This window comes from Chaetodon auriga, chromosome 23 (assembly GCF_051107435.1).
Source record: "Chaetodon auriga isolate fChaAug3 chromosome 23, fChaAug3.hap1, whole genome shotgun sequence".
Lineage (NCBI taxonomy): Eukaryota > Metazoa > Chordata > Actinopteri > Chaetodontiformes > Chaetodontidae > Chaetodon > Chaetodon auriga.
Window position 1 is genome coordinate 15,436,889 of NC_135096.1, and position 18,233 is coordinate 15,455,121.

Sequence of the window (18,233 nt, forward strand, 5' to 3'; positions counted from 1 at the left end):
CAGACGTCACTGGCTGTCCCCGGTCAGGGCGTGTTGTTAGCTGAGCTCCACTAGCAGCGCGGGCGCCCAGGCCAAGCAGTCTCTTTTCGATAGTCGCCTGACTCATGTGTAATCTACAGTAGCTATGGATTTCGACGCTTTATTTAACGAGAAGACATTTCAGTTTTCGGACTTCCAGGAGTTCACGGTAGGTTCTAGAGCTGACACCACGTTAGGTCAACAAACTACGCAAGCTAACGTTAAGCGCGTTAGCTAAGTTAGCTGACGTCCATGCCATCTAGTTAAATTATTGTTGTATTCCTTCTCCGATCATGCTGGCCGAGGACATTACCTAGTAAACACATAGCTAGGTTACATTGATTCATGTTTCTAACTCAAGCTAAACAATGTGTCGTTAAATAATTGACATGAAAAACAACACTGGCTTAGCTAATAGCTAGCTAACGCTCGTAGCTTGTTAGCCCTCCTTAAGTTGCTGTTGTTGTACACTCACTTTCCGTCCACAAGCTAACTTACGGTAGCGTTAGCTTAGCTAAGATTATCCAGTATGGTTTATAGGGAATAGTTGTACATGCATGGTGAAATTGGTGCTGAGCATACTGCATTATTTAAAGTTAAAGGTTACAGGCTTTAGTTATCCTGGTTGCTGCTCTTCCGCCCAGCTAACCTAGCTTACTTCCATGAAACAGTTAACATCTGCAGCGCACTTAATGTTATTGTTTTCACAGTTTCTTCCTGGACACCAGAAGTTGACCGAACGAGTGAGGAAGAGACTGTATTATGGCCTGGACACAGACGTTTCTTTAGATGCCCTCTCTTGCCCTGTTACAGGTGAGCTTTTAAACTAAGCTTGTAGCTAAGCTCGTCACCAACGCGCCTCCATGAGAAATACTGGATTTGCAAGTCTTGTTTCCTGATCTGCTCTAAGTCAGTGTCAGGAGTTATATGAAACATTTTCAAAGTTGCGCCAGAGTCACATGTTAATAAGGTGCAGAGTTAGTTTATTCACTAACTTTTTACTCTGTGATTGCAGATATTGCCGTCGAAATCTTCCAGAAGTCTGCCCCAAGCCCAATACGAAAGCTTCAGAAGAAGTATGCTGCTCATGTTTCCAGGTTTGTACTGTGTGTCATGCATGGTTGCATATATTTTACATTCCTGAAGGTACTAAAATTGCACCGCCAGTCATGTAATGTAAAACTAATCTGTTTTCCTGCAGGGAGGCTTGCATCTCTCCGTGTGCCATGATGCTGGCTCTCGTTTATATAGAAAGGCTCCGGCATAGAAACCCTGAATACCTACAAAAGATCTCCTCCTCTGACCTCTTCCTGATCTCTATGGTATGTGTGTTACGTTCAAAGGTCGTTCTAAACGTGTCACAGTGTTATTTCGAACATGTTTGTTGTCCTTTTCAGTGTTGAGTTTGGAGCTTACGCTTAGTGGGAATGAAACTGCACCGACAAACGTGTCAATCTCTCCATTTAAATTAGATGGTTGCCAGTAAGTACCTGTACGACGAAGGAGAGGAAGAAGAGGTTTTCAACGATGAGTGGGGAGCAGCTGGGAAGCTGGACGTCAAAACTGTCAATAACCTGGAGATGAACTTTCTGAACGCCATTGTAAGTGTGTGTGTGTGTGTGTGTGCGCGCGCGCGCGTGCATTTGCATGTGGTGCGTACTTGTGTGCGTTTTTGGTTTAAATTCAAGAGTCCAACCAGTGTGTGATCTCTTCTAGGAGTGGAGCCTGTTCACAGAGCCAAATGACTTGTTTGACATACTAAGTCAACTGGAAACCAGGTTGGTGGTCAGCTCTTTAAAGCCCGCACTGCACTAAAATAGTGTCTGTAAGAAATATTCATCCCTTAAAAGAGGCATTTATTTGACACGAAAGAGGCTTTTCACGAGTCAAACAGGTCTGCTTACATTCAGTGTGATTCAGTGTTGAAAGACGCAACTAGAATTCTTTATCAGCACCGAAGTGGCTCGACCAGTTTGTGTGAAAAGAGTATTGGTGACACTGGCTTCTGTGCTCCCAGCATTGCAGAGCGGCAGGGGATGAAACGTGGCTGGTTCACCTACACTGACCTCTGTGTGCTACTGGAGCAATCAGCATGGAGTCAAGCCCTCACAGCCATCTACCAGCACTTTACCAAGGTGAGAAGAGGATTTGAGTTGGATGAAGCTGACAGGATTTTTATATGCTTGGGGTTTTTCAGTTGCACATATTTTTTATGAATATTATTGTTATTTCAGGCAGCCAATAGCATTGATAATGAGATCTGAGCTCACTTTCTTTTCAGGTATCCTGTATGCTCGGCCTGGTCTATCTGACCAGTGTAGCCGGCCTTATTGCCACCAGCGCTGTGCTGCACCAGCTCAGCCTCTCCAGAAGCGGACAGACCCTGCTTCCACCTCCGCCTGTGATTAGCTCAGCTGACCTTCAGTCCTCCAACCTCAACCCGGAAGCTCCATCTGCAACTCAGCACCTCCCCTGTTGTGTCCTGGCCAACAAGAGCCTGAACCGCCAGACCGGAGCTGTTGGAATCGGACAGGACCACACACAGAGCCAGAGCCCCCCACCGGCTTCCTCAAAGACGTCGCTGTTGTGTCTCTGGGGTTCCCTCCTTGCCTCAATGGGTCACATACATCCCGAATCAAATTCTGAGATGGAAGCTCCGCAAACTTGGTCTCCTGCCTCTTTCTTCTGTCCTGGCTGTCTTGCATCTCTCCCTCCTCTTCAGTGTGGGCTTAGAAACACCTCAGCAGTTTTCACCCAAGGCCCCCTTGCTAACCATCAGCGTCAGGCACCGTGGCTGGCCTCCAGCCTTCTTGGAGGGGCGGAACCAAGTCTGAACTCTCACCTGGGGGTGTTTCCCCCTGTGCAGCTGGGACCCTGCCATCCAGAGTCTATGTTACCTGTTGACAAAGCCCAAGCTCTGGTCATGCCCGGTTAGAGAGTGGCACACTCCCCTGCGGTCAGCCTGTAGGAATGGACTCTGGAAATGAAACCAGCATTGTTTTCATGACTCATCAACTTCTTAAAGTCATGTTTTTGTTTACTTTTCCAGATCTAGAATACAGGTGCAAATACAGGCAAGAGTAATTAGGCACATTTTGGACAGGTGATAGTTTGACGACAGCACAGGGTGGAAATTCGCACATAGTTCACAACTGCTGAATAAATTTGCCATAAGTAAAATGCCATAGTGTTCAGCTCATGCTCTGCACTTTGCTTTCACTGCAGAGAGAAGCTCTTAAGAGATTCGAGGATACGTTGATATGTTTTTCTTGGCTGCAACCAAATTGTTTTGCTACCGATATTTATCATTATTTGAAAGTTCAGACCTGTGAGATGGCGATGCAGGGCTTCTGTGATGAGCGCGTTTTGAACGATGACATCACAGCCGTGTGGGTAAAGCTGCTTGCTGCTTGGCAGGTTGATGAATGTGTGTGGAGGTTTCATAGCATATCCGAAAGTTCGGAGTGATCTGAGAGCTAACGGGGACTTTTTTATGATGTGGCTCTGAGAAGAAGTGACTAAACCAGTTTACTTTGTCTGCTACATTTTGGCTTTTCCATATTGGTGTAGTGTTACCATATTTTCTCACTTGTGTTTAAGAAGCTTTACATCAAACATACACATCTAGCAAGCACTGATGTTGGGAAACGAGTTGTTTCCTGTCCTGGTCAGCTTCAAAGAAAGGAAACCTTTTGAATGCAAACACCATCTCCATACCTCAATGTAAGTGTTACAAATCATGCAAAAATCAAAGCAGATTCTTCTTGTTCTGCTCGTACATGGCATTTTCTTTTTCTAGTCAAGAGTGTTTTATGTGGGACGTCACATAACCTTAAAGCTACTTCTGTAACGATGTTAAGCCTGTAAGTTCTCCGAGGGGAAGGAGGTCTGTCTGAAAAGGAGGTTCCTGGGGTTTCATTCAGTTTCTGGTTGGTGTTTGAAGTGAACATTTTGAATATAACATGAAACATGTCAAAGGCTAAAAGCAGTGTTTCTTTATTGATGCAGTCTGGAATTTGCACATCTGGCTCCGTTTTCATTGCTGCAGCACATTTCACTCCGCTTTTACATCATCATCATGTATCCTTTGAACGACGGGGGAGAATGGAAAGAATTGATTGATTTTTACGCACACACTTCCACATGGTCCCCAGGACAGTTACTTAGACACATTGCTTTGAGCATCTGAATTTGATACACTTTGAAGCACGAAGTCCTTTAATTTTGTACATGGTGTAAAATGCAAATATTGTACAAATCTGTAGAAGAGCTAATAAAGAATGCATTTCTTTGTGACATGTGTTACTTGTCATCTCTGTCAACAACATGGTGTGAAGCCTGGGAGCTGCCAAAAATACGTGTTGTATGTTTGGACTCTCACAAAGCCCATTACTGTATGTAGCCTTGGCATTTACTCCATATAGACCAAGAGTTTACGCCATCATAATATCTGACACAGCAGGTGAAATTACACCTATATTTCCCTTCACAAATCAAATTGGATTGGTCATTAATGATTAATTCTACGCCAAGTGTTCCACCTTGCTTATGCCACAGCTCTGCAGCCAGTGAGTAGTGGCACATGGATGTGATCTGAGATGTCATAACATCGACTGAGAGTGAGAGCATTCCTTTAAACAACATGAATGGAAGGTGATGACGGCTGTGTTTTAGAGACGGGAAGCAGAATTGGATGTCTGGCTTTGGCAGAATGCGGAGTGTCCCTCCCCCTGAGCCTGTGCCAGCTTCTTTTACGCCTCCCATATACCCCTCCCTGTCACATACCGCTTGAGAGTTCCTAATATAGACCCAACTACTTTGTAGGAAAGGGTAACAAACCGAGCGGAGTCACCAACAGTTTTAGTTTTCATGGACGCAGAAGAATTATGGAGCCGAAATCACAGGTGAAACGTTACTTGAGGAAGAATACAAACAGGGGAAATTATTTAATGGGGTTTAAAGTGTTACTGGAACCAAGGAAATGAGCAGCCTTATGGACCTGAAAGTATTTTGACAATGTCATGAGGAGAATGTTTTGCTTTGCTGTGCTGCAGGTGTCATTCCCAGAAAAGAAGCAGGAACTATGGAAGCAAGGTATGATTACAATAACTGGCACACATGTATGCTTCAGTCTGTACTTTTCAAATAACAGGACTAAGTGTGCACATGCAGAGAGATGGACCTGTGTCTGTATCAGGTGAGGTAGTGTGATCAGCTATCATAACGTGATTCCTCACAGAGGCTGATGCCACAGTCTACATGAATTTCATGAAGAGCCACTGCTGCTATGATGCCATTCCAACCAGCTGTAAGCTGGTCATATTTGATACCACGCTGCAAGTAAGACAACTTCATATATCCTGTATCTCATTTGGAAATCCACAGAGATTTGCTTGTAAATCCTCACCGTGTGAATTTATTACTCCCAAAGGTGAAAAAGGCCTTTTTTGCTCTGGTGGCAAATGGCTTGAGGGCAGCGCCTTTATGGGACAGCAAGTTACAGAGATTTGTGGGTAAGACGAGGAAGCGATGGCATAGGGTCTGTGAAGTATTGGTCACTGAATTAGAATAAAAGGAGCATAAATCCTTTTCTCTCACAGGTATGCTGACCATCACAGATTTCATCAACATCCTCCACTGCTATTACAAGTCCCCTATGGTGAGCATGAATACGCTACCTAAAGCCATTTAATATGTGTAGAATATTTATTTCACATATTTGATTCGACGATGGGGTTTCCCTCTTCAGGTTCAAATGTACGAGCTGGAGAGCCACAAGATCGAGACATGGAGAGGTGACTCATTTCAATGTAAATAACCAGCACAGACGGAGGCTGTCATCTCTGCGTACACGTCTCTGTTGATTTCCATTAGAGCTCTCCTTCTCTTCTTCTGTCTAGACGTCTACTTGCAGTGCTCCAACCACTTCCTCATTACTATCTCTCCAGAGGCAAGGTGAGTGCGCACAACACCCTCAGATGTAATCTGTAATGCTATTTTAACTTTGTTTACGTTCTAATCATCGGCCTGTGCTGCCAGGCAGTAAAATCCCTCTGTTGTCTCTTCTACTCTTTCCTCTTAGCCTCTTTGATGCCATCTATTCCTTACTTAAACACAAGATCCACAGGCTGCCCGTCATCGATCCAGAGTCTGGAAATGTCTTGCACATTCTGACCCACAAAAGAATCCTCAAGTTCCTCCATATATTTGTGAGCAAGCTTCAACTCTGAGGTTCAGCGTGTGGTTTCCTTTTGTGTAACCTGATGTCATGAAGAGAAGGACTGTGGCGTCAATGTTCTTCTGATGTTTCAGGGGAAGAGGATTCCCAAGCCTGCGTTCACTGGGAAGCAGATCCAGGAGCTTGGGATTGGAACGTTCAGGAACATCGCCACTGTTCAGGAAACGGCAACGCTCTACGACGCCCTCTCCATTTTTGTGGAAAGGCGGGTGTCTGCACTACCTGTGGTGGACAAACAAGGTATGACATCATAGTGCTGTATTTATTGTATTTACAGAAGAAGGCGTCCGATCAAACTGATATTGCAGCATCCAACAATTTCTTTCTCAGGCAAAGTGGTGTCACTCTACTCAAGATTTGATGTGATTGTAAGTACTGGAGAGAAACATGGTTTTGTTCAAGAAATCTTAAGGCTCTATGTGTACACTGTCAAACACCCTGCAGTTTATCACCCATGAATATCATCGCCCTCTTTGCTCCATGGCAGAATCTAGCTGCTCAGAAGTCTTACAACAATCTGGACATGACCATGCGAGAGGCCGTTAGCAGGCGCCCGTGTTATATTGAGGGAGTAATCAAGTGCTATCCTGATGAAACCTTGGACACCATCATAGACCGTATCGTCAAAGCTGAGGTGGATGTTTTCTTCAGTTTGCTCTCAAACATTTCTCATCCAATCATGAGATCAGAGGAACACAGCAGGACATTCTTTCATTGTCGTCTCCCTGCTTATCACAGGTCCATCGGCTGGTCCTGGTGGACAGGGCAGACGTGGTGAAGGGCATCATCTCTCTGTCCGACCTGCTGCAGGCCATGGTCTTAACCCCTGCAGGTATTGAAGCCCTTTTGTCCTAGTACCAGGGGACAGGGGTCCCCCTCCCTGCTTTACCACCTGTGTAGGCTTGATTCCTGTATCCAGCCAGGTAGGCCCTGGAGCCTCTTTCCCACCCCAAACAACCCCATCCCACCCTGGTGTCTGCACCCAGAGCTCCTAACCCCACCTGCCATCATTTCATTTGTGTGCAGTAGAAAACCTCACGCTGTTGTCACATTCGCTCTGCTGTTATGTGCAGAAGACAACATCTTGCATGCAAACAGAGACATGGGTGTGCTGCTTGGCTGATGCTTTGCAAGCAAGGATCATCTAGAATTTTTGAGGAGACCAATGATAGTTGCATAGTAGCTTTTGCTTATGTGTTTCAGAAATCAACTTGGACGTGAAGTGAGAGATCACAGTAGGAGGTGGAATTTCCTGGCTGTGCTGCTGTTTACATTAAGATGTCTCCTGCGATCCATGTGCTGGGAGCTGGCCTTGACACTGGAACAAATCTTCATAGCTCTTTTTTATTGGCTGCATCTGATCAAATTGATCAACATATGTATATTCACTCAATACTGTATATTTCTGTATTAAACATTTGTATCAAAATTTGCTGGTGTTTTCAATGTAGTACACAAATAAGAATAGTAGTGAAAAACATTCAAAATATATCCAGTACAGATTAGCAGTAAAAATAGTTGCAGTATCCTCGGTATCCACACGGTGGTACACTTGGGCTTTAACCCCATTCTCTCAATACAGTAAACAAGGAAACACGTGACTATATATATATTTTTTTCTCATCCGTGACGGGCCTTGTGGTCCGACCGCCCATCTGTGTCATTGGTATATCAAGTTACCTGAAATGATCAAGAAGGAGGCCGGAAATTGCTTTTGCCTTCTATCGTATATAAAGTCTGTGTGATCAAATTTTAATGAGAATATTACAAATCGTTATATTAGATAAATTCGATTTTTGTAAACTTGTATTTTCGTTCATCAACTAAATCTCTATTCAGCATTTTCCTTCTGGTAGTTTATTAACTTGTTGCTGTTGGGGTATGTTTTATTCTGAAAGTCAAGACCGGAAGCTTTATTTTTTTCAGACTGTAACACTTGACGCTGAGCTTTCCATATACCCCGTGATATCCAAAACAACATAACAAAGTGGGGGAAACATGGCGAGCGGAGAGGAGGCTAGAAGACGCCCCTCGGTTACCTCGTCTTCGGTCGGCCTGGAGGCTCTCTTCCCTGCAGGGACATCGGAGCAGGCCTGTGGGGACGTAAACCCGGAGCTCGTCCGCTTGCGGGAGCGTCTTCAGGGTTGGCTATCGCAGTATGAGCCCCTGCTGCTATGGGTGCAGAGGCTCCTGGTCTGGGAGAGGCCGTTGTACAGCATCTCTGTCGCCCTGACACTCAACACTTTATTCTGGTAAACGTCGAGTCCGTGTTTAAGCACGTTTTCCGCCTTTTTGGCAGCTCTGTAATGTTGTATTGAAAATCGTTAGCCAGCGGGCTAACGTCAGCGAGGCTATTACGAGTGAATGTCAAAATAAGTTAGCTAATCCCACGTCTTTAGCTCTGTGCTAACGCAGCTTGCAACCCAGTCAAAACTTCATTTTCAGCACGGAAAATGTAATGTCACGCGTTAAACTTTATTCGGAGGAACATTACAGCGTTGATAAAATAGACAACCATCATTTATTTTTCAGTTTTGCCACTTGTCAGCTTTTGTTCAGCTTAATCCCAACAAACACTCATGTCATGCCGAGTGGCCCGGGCCTTATTAAGCAGCTGTCAGGAACAGGAAGCTAACACAGGTGCTGTGTCGATGGAAGTCTAACGTGGAAGCCAGTTAATCATTATATGTGTGTTTATATGTTGAATACACGCAGATTGGTAGGCTGTTTATCTGTGTGTCTCCACAGGCTCCTGTCATCCACCTCCCTGAGGCCTCTGTTCCTGCTGAGTATGTCCCTGCTGGGACTTATGCTGCTGGAGAGATGGAAGCCCAAGTTGCCCATCATTACTGGTAAGCCCAGACCTTTGAGTCATTTGAGCCTGGTCATCAGGTTTTGTCACTTATTGCCCAAGCAAATGTCCACTGTCGTTGAGCCAACTCTTGAATATTCAGCATACTAATATTTGTGAGATTTTGCAAGCTTTCATTTTTCCTGTAGTGTTTTTTGGTGGTAATCCTCAAACAGAAATTTTCAATCAGATGTGCAAAAATACTCCTTTTGGCATACACAAGCATAAACCTGAGGAGCAAAAGTTTCAAAGAGCGGTTGAGGCTCGAGAGAAATAAAAAACTTTGATGTGTTTGTTTGTGATCTGCTGCTAATTGTGTTCTTCTCCTACTGCAGTTCAGCATGCAGAGGCTCACCCTGTCCAAAGGTGTGTAGTGTGTACATGATAAACAGATTCTTTGTAATGAAAGTGTCTTTACAACGCCACAGTTTTCAGATCCTGTACTAATTCAAAATAAGAGCATCTGTTAAATCCCAACAGTGTCAACTCTGTGTCTAAGTTTATGACATTTTTGTCCCGTGTGACACCACATCATCAGAACTAATTTCAGCCTCCCGGTCGAGTTCAGTCTGTTGTATTTGTGTTCATCTGTGTGTGTCTCAGTGTTGACTTTATCTCTCTTTCCCTGTGTTTGTTCTTGTTTGCATACAGTGAAACAATGAGTGTGGAGCAGCGTCTGCTCAGTATTCCTGAGCTCAGCCACCACCTGGCTGAGAGCTACCTGACCTGCTGCCTGTATTTGCAGGAGATGCTGCAGTACAAACGGCAAAACCATGGCAAGGTACTGAACTTTGACTCTGCTCTTTAAAACGCAAGGAAAGGAAAGTACAGGAATTATGGTTGGTTAAGCAGCGCAGTTGCAAATTCAGCATTAATGCACAGAAAATAAAGGCAAAGTGAATTCACAAATATGGACGTCACTGGCTTAATGAAAGTGCTTGCAGACCAGGGAGAATTATAATATTGTGCCCAGCTCAGGTATCAGATCCATCGCTGTCCTAAACTGTCCTAAATTTGTATTTGTATATCTGGAAATCTACGAGGTTCGACGCACACTGTCTGATCTCAGCAGGTGCTGCAGTAGTGTGAACTCATCCAGACATTCTCGTCTATCATGCACAAACACACCTGCAGAGATGCTGCTTTCTCACCTGCCCGCCTTGCGCCCCTTTCACTTTAAAGGGACGGTAGCCTAATTCATCGCACTTGTTTTTTCCCAGTTCTGCGTGATGATGTGCAGCGGCTGTTTTGTACTTGCTGTGGTGGGACATTATGTCCCAGGAATCATGATCTCCTATATTATAGGTGAGTCACCTCTTGCCTAATTGACCTAAAAAAACCCACTGGATTGTTTCCTCTTCATAACAAACAGAGGGTGTGTGATAATAGGTAGTAATTACAGTCAATTGAGTAAATACATTCCTGCATTCCTTGTTATTGTATTGGCAAAATATCAGGAATCCCCTTGGTGCAGGTTCATGTCTGTCTAACAGGTCACTGCTTTGCATTTCCTCTATTTTAATAATTTGAAGTAATTTCCATCAATTGTTAAAATGCATCTCTTCATACCTCACTCATAACTTGATCCTCTTTACAAGATCTTTTCATACACTCTGTGTGCATTTGCAGCATTTTGCTTTGATACCTGAGAACAATAAGGGCAGTATACAGCCTTCAGTGTTTTGTCTATGCACCTGTTCAGTCCTGAGTGTGCTGTTGTGGCCGCTGGTGGTGTACCACGAGCTGATCCAGAGGATGTACACGGGCTTGGAGCCAATCCTGATGAAACTGGACTACAGCATGAAGGGAGATACGGAGCACCGCAAGCACGACAAGAGGAGTGAGTGCTGCTGTGACACCCTCAGGCTTTAGATATTGGCTTAGCTCGTGTGCAGTACATCACATTAAAGTTCAGCAGCTGTTAAAACACACGCCTGTGTTTGTAAGATTAATACAGAACTTTAGCACATAAGGAGGAAGTCCTTTACAAGGAGCCTGAGTTTTGACTCGATGTAGATCACCTTTCTTTTCCCTCTTACTTACGCGCAACCTGAGACACAATCCACTGCAAACACACATAGAATAGCCACTGTAGCACCATGATTGTGTAAATAAAACAGTGTTGAATATCTTGACTCTAAGTTCCTCTGGTTACATTTGTACCTCACTCCCACATCTCCCAGTGTAACAGCGCTGTTACACTTTTGCTTTTGAATCAGTTCTTCAGTCACTTGTCGCTCTTTATCATCATGTGAGGCTCATGCGTTTCCTTGTCCAGGATGACATTTAAAAAGTACTTATGTATGTTTTAACAGAGGTGAAGAAGGAGGTGGAGGAGGGAGATGAGCCAAGAGCTGAAACAGAGAGCGAGAGTGAGGAGGAGCTGTCCTGTTTCGCCCCGACGGTATGGACACATGCGTGAAAACTCCACCCACGTGACACTGACATGAGGGGTAGACTTTAATGAGGGTGTGTATAACACCAACAAAGGAAGCGATGGTAGAGCGGGGAGAGGAGTATGTGTTGGCTTTATATTTTACCTGGAATGGGAGTGGAGCTCTACGGTGTGGTGAAGTAAATGCCTTCAAAGAATATTTCAAGTACTACCACATTCCATCAGGGCAGCTATAGGACACATGGAGCTCCACTCCAGCTGACAATGTTGATGTCATGTCAGGCATTCAGTCACTTTTTTTATGAAAAAGATGGGAATGCTGATGATAAATTTGTGCTTTAGCAGTGATACAACGCTGTGGTTTTGTTGTTCAGGTGGATGTGAAGACCACAGCTCTGGCGATGGCCATCACAGACTCCGAGTTATCAGATGAGGAGGCATCCATCCTGGAGAGTGGAGGGTTCTCAGTGTCCAGAGCCACCACTCCTCAACTCACTGACTTCTCTGAAGGTAGATGATCCCTGTATCGACGCCGCACATCAATTCATACCCATACTGAAGTTGTTGTCGTTGTGGGCCAGTAGGAGTTCAAAACATGGTGTTCTTATATTCAGCCATCACTCAGTGGAGGTTCTGCTCATGTTAAGATCTGCACATTTTAAAGAGTCGCTTGACTGGTTCTGTGAATCAGTGGTTTTCTTTTAACTGGGTAATCACTGGATTTATTGCAGTTACCTCCTCTCTGTTATTTGCCCTCACTCCAGTTAATTTAGTTATTGTTTTGTCTCCTTCAAACCAGAAGCAACTTGTTTTGTGTAATGTTCTGTTAATTATATCTGACTTCGATGCTCAAATCAGTTGAGTTAGATTCTTTTGTTTGAGTGTTTGGCTGTCTCATCTCTACGACAGATCTGGATCAGCAGAGCTTACACAGTGACCCAGAGGAGTCCTACCTGCGGGATCTCCCTGAGTTCCCCTCAGTTGAGGAGTTCCCGTCCATGGAGCACAACCTGCTCCACTTCCCTCTGCGAGGCCCCAGCCAGGGTGACGGAGCCCAGGCTGCTGCTCAGTCAGAGGGGGAACCATTGAGCCCCGCCAGCCTCCTTATCCAGCATCTAGCATCTCCGCTCCACTTTGTGAACACGCACTTCAACGGACATGGACGGCCCCCTGGGGGCGAGCAGGGAATGTTGCCTGTGCCAGCTGCAGGAGAGGAAGCAGGGAAGCAGGGGGGAGAGGAGAAGGAGGCAGCAGTCGCTCAGGGTGCACAGCGCTCCTTGGAGGCCTTGAGTGAGGAGATAGTGAGCACAGCCATCTCCACTGTGGTGCAAAACACTCTGTCAGCCCTCCTGCGCTCCAGTGAGGCCAGTGAGGAGCCCTCCTTGGCTGAGTTCCTGCCCACTGAAACCCCACCGGGTGCTCTGGAGACCTCCACCCAACCAACCGGCGCCACTGCTGACACTACAATTGCTACAGTAGGGGCGCTGGGGGCTGACGAGGACCTGGATGAGGCGATTACGAGAGAGGGCGGCGCCGGCGAGGAGATGCCTGACGACACACTAGTTCCAACCGAGGAAGAGGACTTTGAGCTTCTGGACCAAAGTGAACTGGAGCTGTTGGATGAGGGGCTGGGCCTCAGCTCTGACGGACAGGTGGCGGGAGGAGCCTCAGGAGCCCCAGGGACACCTCCATCTCCTCAGCATCAACCACAGTCATAGCTTCCCTGTTGCCTCCCCCTGCCCCCCACCCCCAGCTGTTTTGTTTTTATTTGTACGTTACATTATATCCATACATACTGCTATATACAAAACATTTATCAAAGAGTTTGCCGTTTAATACTGTTGGTTGGTGATTGTGTGGCAGATGGCTGAGATTAGTCTTCATAGCCTCTCATAACAAAGGTCTGCTCAGCCTCGGTATCTGAGTTGTTTCTAGTCCAAGGCCATCACGTCAGCTACTATCAAGTAGCGTTCACAATGCCACAGCGTTGATCTGTACACGTAAATACACAAATATAGCAAAAATCATCGGTAATGCATTTACAGTAGAGTTGATTTGTGGCGTTTTTCTGCCTGCTGGCCTGATAGTATCATGTACAACGAGAGCAGGTGCAGGGCTGACCTGGCCTCGGGTTAAACCTTCTAGAGACGTTACTGTCAGGGGTTGCAAAGCATTTAATATCTGGTTGTGCTTGATCATGTAGCGTCGAAGTTTGCTCGAAAAATTAGCAAAAGCTGTCCACATTCAGTCTCATGTCACAATAACGATGCCTTTATTTTCTACCTTGGCAAACCCTTCCACCCTGCTCTCGTTCAGAAGCAGATGTTTATCCAGATGGTGTTATGAAGAGTTGACATGTTGGATTATATAACTATTAATATATGCTATAAATTATTTAATTTAACAGTCGGTCAGTGAGACTCCATCGCTGAGCTGATGGGAGGGTTTAAAAGTTGCCCATAATGATTGTCTGATAACTGTTTTAATGATGAAGCCGTGGACGTGCAGGTTTGAAATGTAGTTACGTACTCCCAGAGTTAGACTTAGTGAAACAGTAATATTGTCCTTCACTTTATCCTTACTTCCGAGGTCTCCAGCATTACAGTTTGGACAGAAGCATTCAGCCATTAGTGATCTTTCACTTGTTGCCTGGAAAAGGAAATTTTAACACTGTTGGATGTTGACAAGTCGTAGATCTTTACCATACACATAAGTGACTTTGGTGTGGTACGATAAAGAAATGTTCCCCCTGTGATCGATGCCTCATTTTATTCATGTTTGTGAACAGAATTTAATTTCACACATCCATATGGAATTGAATTTCTTCTTGATCTTTGTTAAAAAAAAGAAAAAAAAAACAGGCATCTTGTGAGACCGATACCCAACTCTTTGTACATGTATAGTCATCACTGGGATGTGTACAGTATATTTACCAAACGACCTCCTTTGTGCCATGACAGGTCCATGCATGCCATGCATCACGCATGTATTTACCATGATCAATATTTGAGGTTTCAAAAGAGTGTTATTTCTACTGGAGCAGATTCTTTTCAGCTTGTGGAGGGACATAATTGTTCAAATACACATTATGTATCTGGCCGCTGCTGGGGATTTGTGGAAAATTGCTGACATGACAAAAAGAAATCTAGCACTGCGCTCGACTGTATGACAAGGCCGGTTTTGCTTTCGTAAACCACTCAGCATCCAAATCTCAGGGGTGGGTTGTACAAATTGAGTATAGCATTGCAGAAGATGTGTCCATTTCCCGACTTGTCGTAGTGCATTGTATTTGTACTAATCTTTCCTTTTTTCAGTCAATGCCTCCTTGTGTATAGTGTAGAAATGCTAAGAAAAAGAAAAAAAAAGAATGTGTATATTCTGCATGTAAAAACAGCACCATGTACTAGTTCTCCTCGTCAACTGACAAAGTACAGCACAATTTGTAAGAAAAGAATCAATTTGAATGTTTCAGGTCAAAAGAGCCCATTAAATTCAGTTTGTTTAATATTCAATTACCAACCAGGGGAATACAAGTTTTGATGTGTCCTCATTTTTAAAAGACTGCCCAACTGTAAATGGAAACGGGTGGCAAGTGACAACATCAGATACAGAGAAGGATATTAACACTAGTTTGTGTATGGTAGTCGTGTGTTATATGCTTAAAATATTGCTTCTTGAACTATAAAAAAGGCACTTACTGAACTGTACAATTTTAAAAAAAAGGAATATATTTTCTAATTTCTCCTTTTTCCATAAAGTACTCAGTTTGATCTTTTACATCTAAAAACATAACGGCTATGGATGAGTTTCACAAAGCAGAGAAGATTTCTTGTCATGAAACTGGTAAAATAAAACTGCAGCTCCACATGTGAAAGTCAGAGAATAAAAGAACAAACTGAAACAAACCTGAGATGTGGTGTTGAAGTTCATCTGGATTGATCGTTTTAACCAATGTCTAACCCACGCTTTTACTCTGTCGTATCAATATTCACCTGCTTTCTTTTTAGGTTTACGGGAAAACCATTTTGTCTATCAGCTGTCCCATTTATTCCTAACATCTGGCAATTTTCTGATCCAAGTTCTTTTTCCTGGGAAAGAAAAAACACTTTTTAGTACCTTTTGAAAAGACCATATGTTAAAGTGGTCACAGCAGATTGTCGATGAAAATGTGTGTTATGTAACATCGTTATCTTTGTAACGTACCTGCCTGAGTTCAGCTGCGGAAAGCTGAAGTCTCTCCTTTAGTTTGTGTCCAACAGTCACATCACGCAGGACAGACCATGTGCCGTCTCTGAAGGTGACAGGTACTGAGAGGACAATGCCATCTGGGAGATTGTGGTAGCCTACAAGTAGCCAAAGACACATTTCAACACTGGCTAGATCAGTCAGAATCACAGGTAAAATATCTATTTTGTCACAGCTGCAGCTTCACCTGAGCATAGTACACCCATAGAGAACACCTCATCTGGACCACAGAGGCCATTCCAGGCCTTTAGGACAGTGAGGATCCCATTGGCGGCCGACATGGCAGCTGCTCGGCGGGTCTTTGAAGCCACAGCTGCACGCTGACAGCATACCAAGTCTTGAAAATCTGTTTCCAACCATTTACTGGAAGAGAGAAAGAGATTATTGGCTCTTTGGCATATCCCAGCACAGGATGTTTTTGAACGGGGCAGTCAGACTGCAGGGTCAGATGAATTGTGCAATCAACACTGGCTCAGACTGAAGTCACGACAGGGTGTGATTTGGTAGGCAGTCTCAGAATTCGATCAAAGATGCCAGACCTTATCATACTTTGTTTGTTTAGCCTGCCAAAGTGCCAGATGGCTGGAGTTAACCAATAGCAAGCATGCAAATAAACACAATTAGATAATCCATTATTAATGTATTATTTAAAACACACTGAGAACTTCACTGGGCTGAAGTGCTCTTGCATGCTGTTGCAAACCTTTCATGGAGAATTTTTTGGACTGGCTGGGAGAAGAAAGCTGGTCCTTTGATTGCCCCATTATAGTTGAAGACTTTTGCCCTCTGCAGGTCAACGTAGAAACTACCGCTGATGTTCCCCCACACAATGATGTTTGTAACATCTGGAGCAGAAGGAGAGGGAGAAGTGAAACATCTAGGATAGACAGCGACCAGGGACGCTGTATGAATATACAGTCTGTAAATCTGATTTTAAATGATGATTTGATTATCTACCTGAACTCTTCACGTTCAGCTTCTTTGCAATCATTGCCCTGGCTTCATTCTCCAGCTGAGTTGCCACAGTGACAAACTGGTGGCTGTTGATGGAGCGTGCCGCGTCCAAAAGAAGTGAGCATCTCAGGTTGACAAATGAGTCCCCAGACACAATCACCTTCACCTCCTTGTTGGCCCTTGTGTCAATCAGTTGTCCATACTCTCTGCACCTGTCTGAGATCCTGTTTATCCTCTTCTTCTGCTCCTCATCCTCATCCCCTGAGTCGCTGTCATCAGACCACCTTTCATCCAGTAGTAGAATGACGTCTGCTTCCAGGAAGGCCTGCTCCAGGTCTGTGTGAATGGTCACCTGTGAATACAGTTAGATAGCTTTATTGTCCTGATGTGGTAAAAAAAAACAAACAAACAAACACCCAAAAATCCTTTACTTGATGGAGCAGAGGGAGTGCCAGGTTCTCCGTATCCATCCTCAGCTGCTGCAGTCCTTCCTCGTTCCCCTCCAGGTCCAGCAGGTGGAGGCTGATGGCGGAAGCATGAGGGAACGCCGCAGCAGAGAGCAGATTGGGGATCAGGAAGTGGCAGACTGGGCTGAGAGCACTGGAAAAGTATGGAAGGTGGAGGTATGAACACCCAATCTGTCAGCACACACGCTACAAACACTTGCAGAAATTCCTCCTTTTCTCTGGTTTCGAGTTACTCAAATGAACCCACCTGCTGATCCACACGTGAAGGGGTTTGATAAGACTGACACGATGCTGCTCCTCCACAATAAGGTTCAGCTTGGTTTCCAGATTCTCTGCCGCAACGCTCAGCAGTACATCTGTAGGCACGTCTGATGTGATGCCGTAGTAGTCCTACACAACCACTGATTAAAGAAATCGGCAGGTTTGGAAATTGGAGTTTGGGAGTGATTTTAATTAAGGAAATGTCTACCTGACAATGCTCAAGAAAGTCACTGACGCCCCCTATGAGCATCCCTTTTCCCCCCTGGGCCACCAGCTCCCTCCAAACCAAGGGGGACTGCTGATGTTTCCAGCCATTTCTTTTGCAGGTGGCCTCCAGCCATTCCTATGAGAGACGCAAAGAATACCATCGTGATACATTACACTGTAATAAACATATATATATGATAAGAACATTACCGTCCATTCATCTGGCAGCACAGAGATCTTGTGGATCCTGAAGTTTGGCAGAGATCGCTGCAGACTGTCTGCTAATAGTTCCGCTTTGGCGTAATGTGGACAGTCTGTTTTGCCTGAAGAGGTTGAAATAGTAGAAATCTCAATGCGATATTTTGATATGCAGCTAAATGCTAAAACATAGCAAATAAAATGAAACCTTACCAGCAAGCACAAATTTTGCCATTCTATCCGGATGGCGTTGGTTGCTAGGAAACTGGGGATGTTACGCGTATTTCAGTCCGTGTAGGAACAATACAGAAAAAAAAATATGGGACGTGTCAAATAGACGGTGAGACCCATCATTTAAAAGCTTCACGAGTTTGTTTTATTATTAACAGTAATAAATAT

General features: G+C 44.5%; 4 protein-coding genes across 5 annotated transcripts; 3 read left to right on the forward strand and 1 right to left on the reverse strand.

Annotated features, from left to right (window-relative positions):
- Position 1: 1 nt before the first annotated feature.
- Positions 2–4,314, forward strand: cnppd1 (cyclin Pas1/PHO80 domain containing 1). Its single transcript, XM_076723959.1, has 8 exons — positions 2–187; positions 729–831; positions 1,034–1,115; positions 1,220–1,340; positions 1,491–1,619; positions 1,735–1,796; positions 2,036–2,153; positions 2,300–4,314. Exons 1-8 carry the CDS (start codon positions 125–127, stop codon positions 2,951–2,953), a joined length of 1,332 nt encoding a protein of 443 aa, XP_076580074.1. The 5' UTR covers positions 2–124; the 3' UTR covers positions 2,954–4,314.
- Positions 4,315–4,830: 516 nt separating this feature from the next.
- On the forward strand, positions 4,831–7,277 carry prkag3a (protein kinase, AMP-activated, gamma 3a non-catalytic subunit). 2 transcript variants are annotated; one of them, XM_076723548.1, is made up of 11 exons: positions 4,831–5,112; positions 5,258–5,358; positions 5,450–5,531; positions 5,619–5,677; positions 5,768–5,828; positions 5,919–5,973; positions 6,101–6,227; positions 6,331–6,496; positions 6,587–6,624; positions 6,744–6,890; positions 6,995–7,277. In XM_076723548.1, the coding sequence occupies exons 1-11, from the start codon at positions 5,040–5,042 to the stop codon at positions 7,109–7,111; spliced, it is 1,026 nt and encodes a 341-aa protein (XP_076579663.1). In that variant the 5' UTR covers positions 4,831–5,039; the 3' UTR covers positions 7,112–7,277. The 2 variants fall into 2 exon arrangements, with proteins under 2 accessions (XP_076579663.1, XP_076579664.1); XM_076723549.1 differs by having other exon boundaries at positions 5,768–5,813.
- An 891-nt stretch (positions 7,278–8,168) lies between these two features.
- retreg2 (reticulophagy regulator family member 2) lies at positions 8,169–15,407 on the forward strand. The gene is made up of 9 exons (XM_076723486.1): positions 8,169–8,508; positions 9,005–9,108; positions 9,443–9,473; positions 9,759–9,888; positions 10,328–10,412; positions 10,810–10,947; positions 11,423–11,511; positions 11,877–12,012; positions 12,412–15,407. Exons 1-9 carry the CDS (start codon positions 8,255–8,257, stop codon positions 13,218–13,220), a joined length of 1,776 nt encoding a protein of 591 aa, XP_076579601.1. The 5' UTR covers positions 8,169–8,254; the 3' UTR covers positions 13,221–15,407.
- On the reverse strand, positions 14,351–18,087 carry mdh1b (malate dehydrogenase 1B, NAD (soluble)). The gene is made up of 10 exons (XM_076723487.1): positions 18,048–18,087; positions 17,847–17,959; positions 17,638–17,772; positions 17,416–17,558; positions 17,133–17,301; positions 16,705–17,053; positions 16,451–16,592; positions 15,935–16,110; positions 15,706–15,845; positions 14,351–15,590 (listed from the first exon to the last, which is right to left on the reverse strand). The coding sequence occupies exons 1-10, from the start codon at positions 18,067–18,069 to the stop codon at positions 15,471–15,473; spliced, it is 1,509 nt and encodes a 502-aa protein (XP_076579602.1). The 5' UTR covers positions 18,070–18,087; the 3' UTR covers positions 14,351–15,470.
- Between the last annotated feature and the right edge of the window lie 146 nt (positions 18,088–18,233).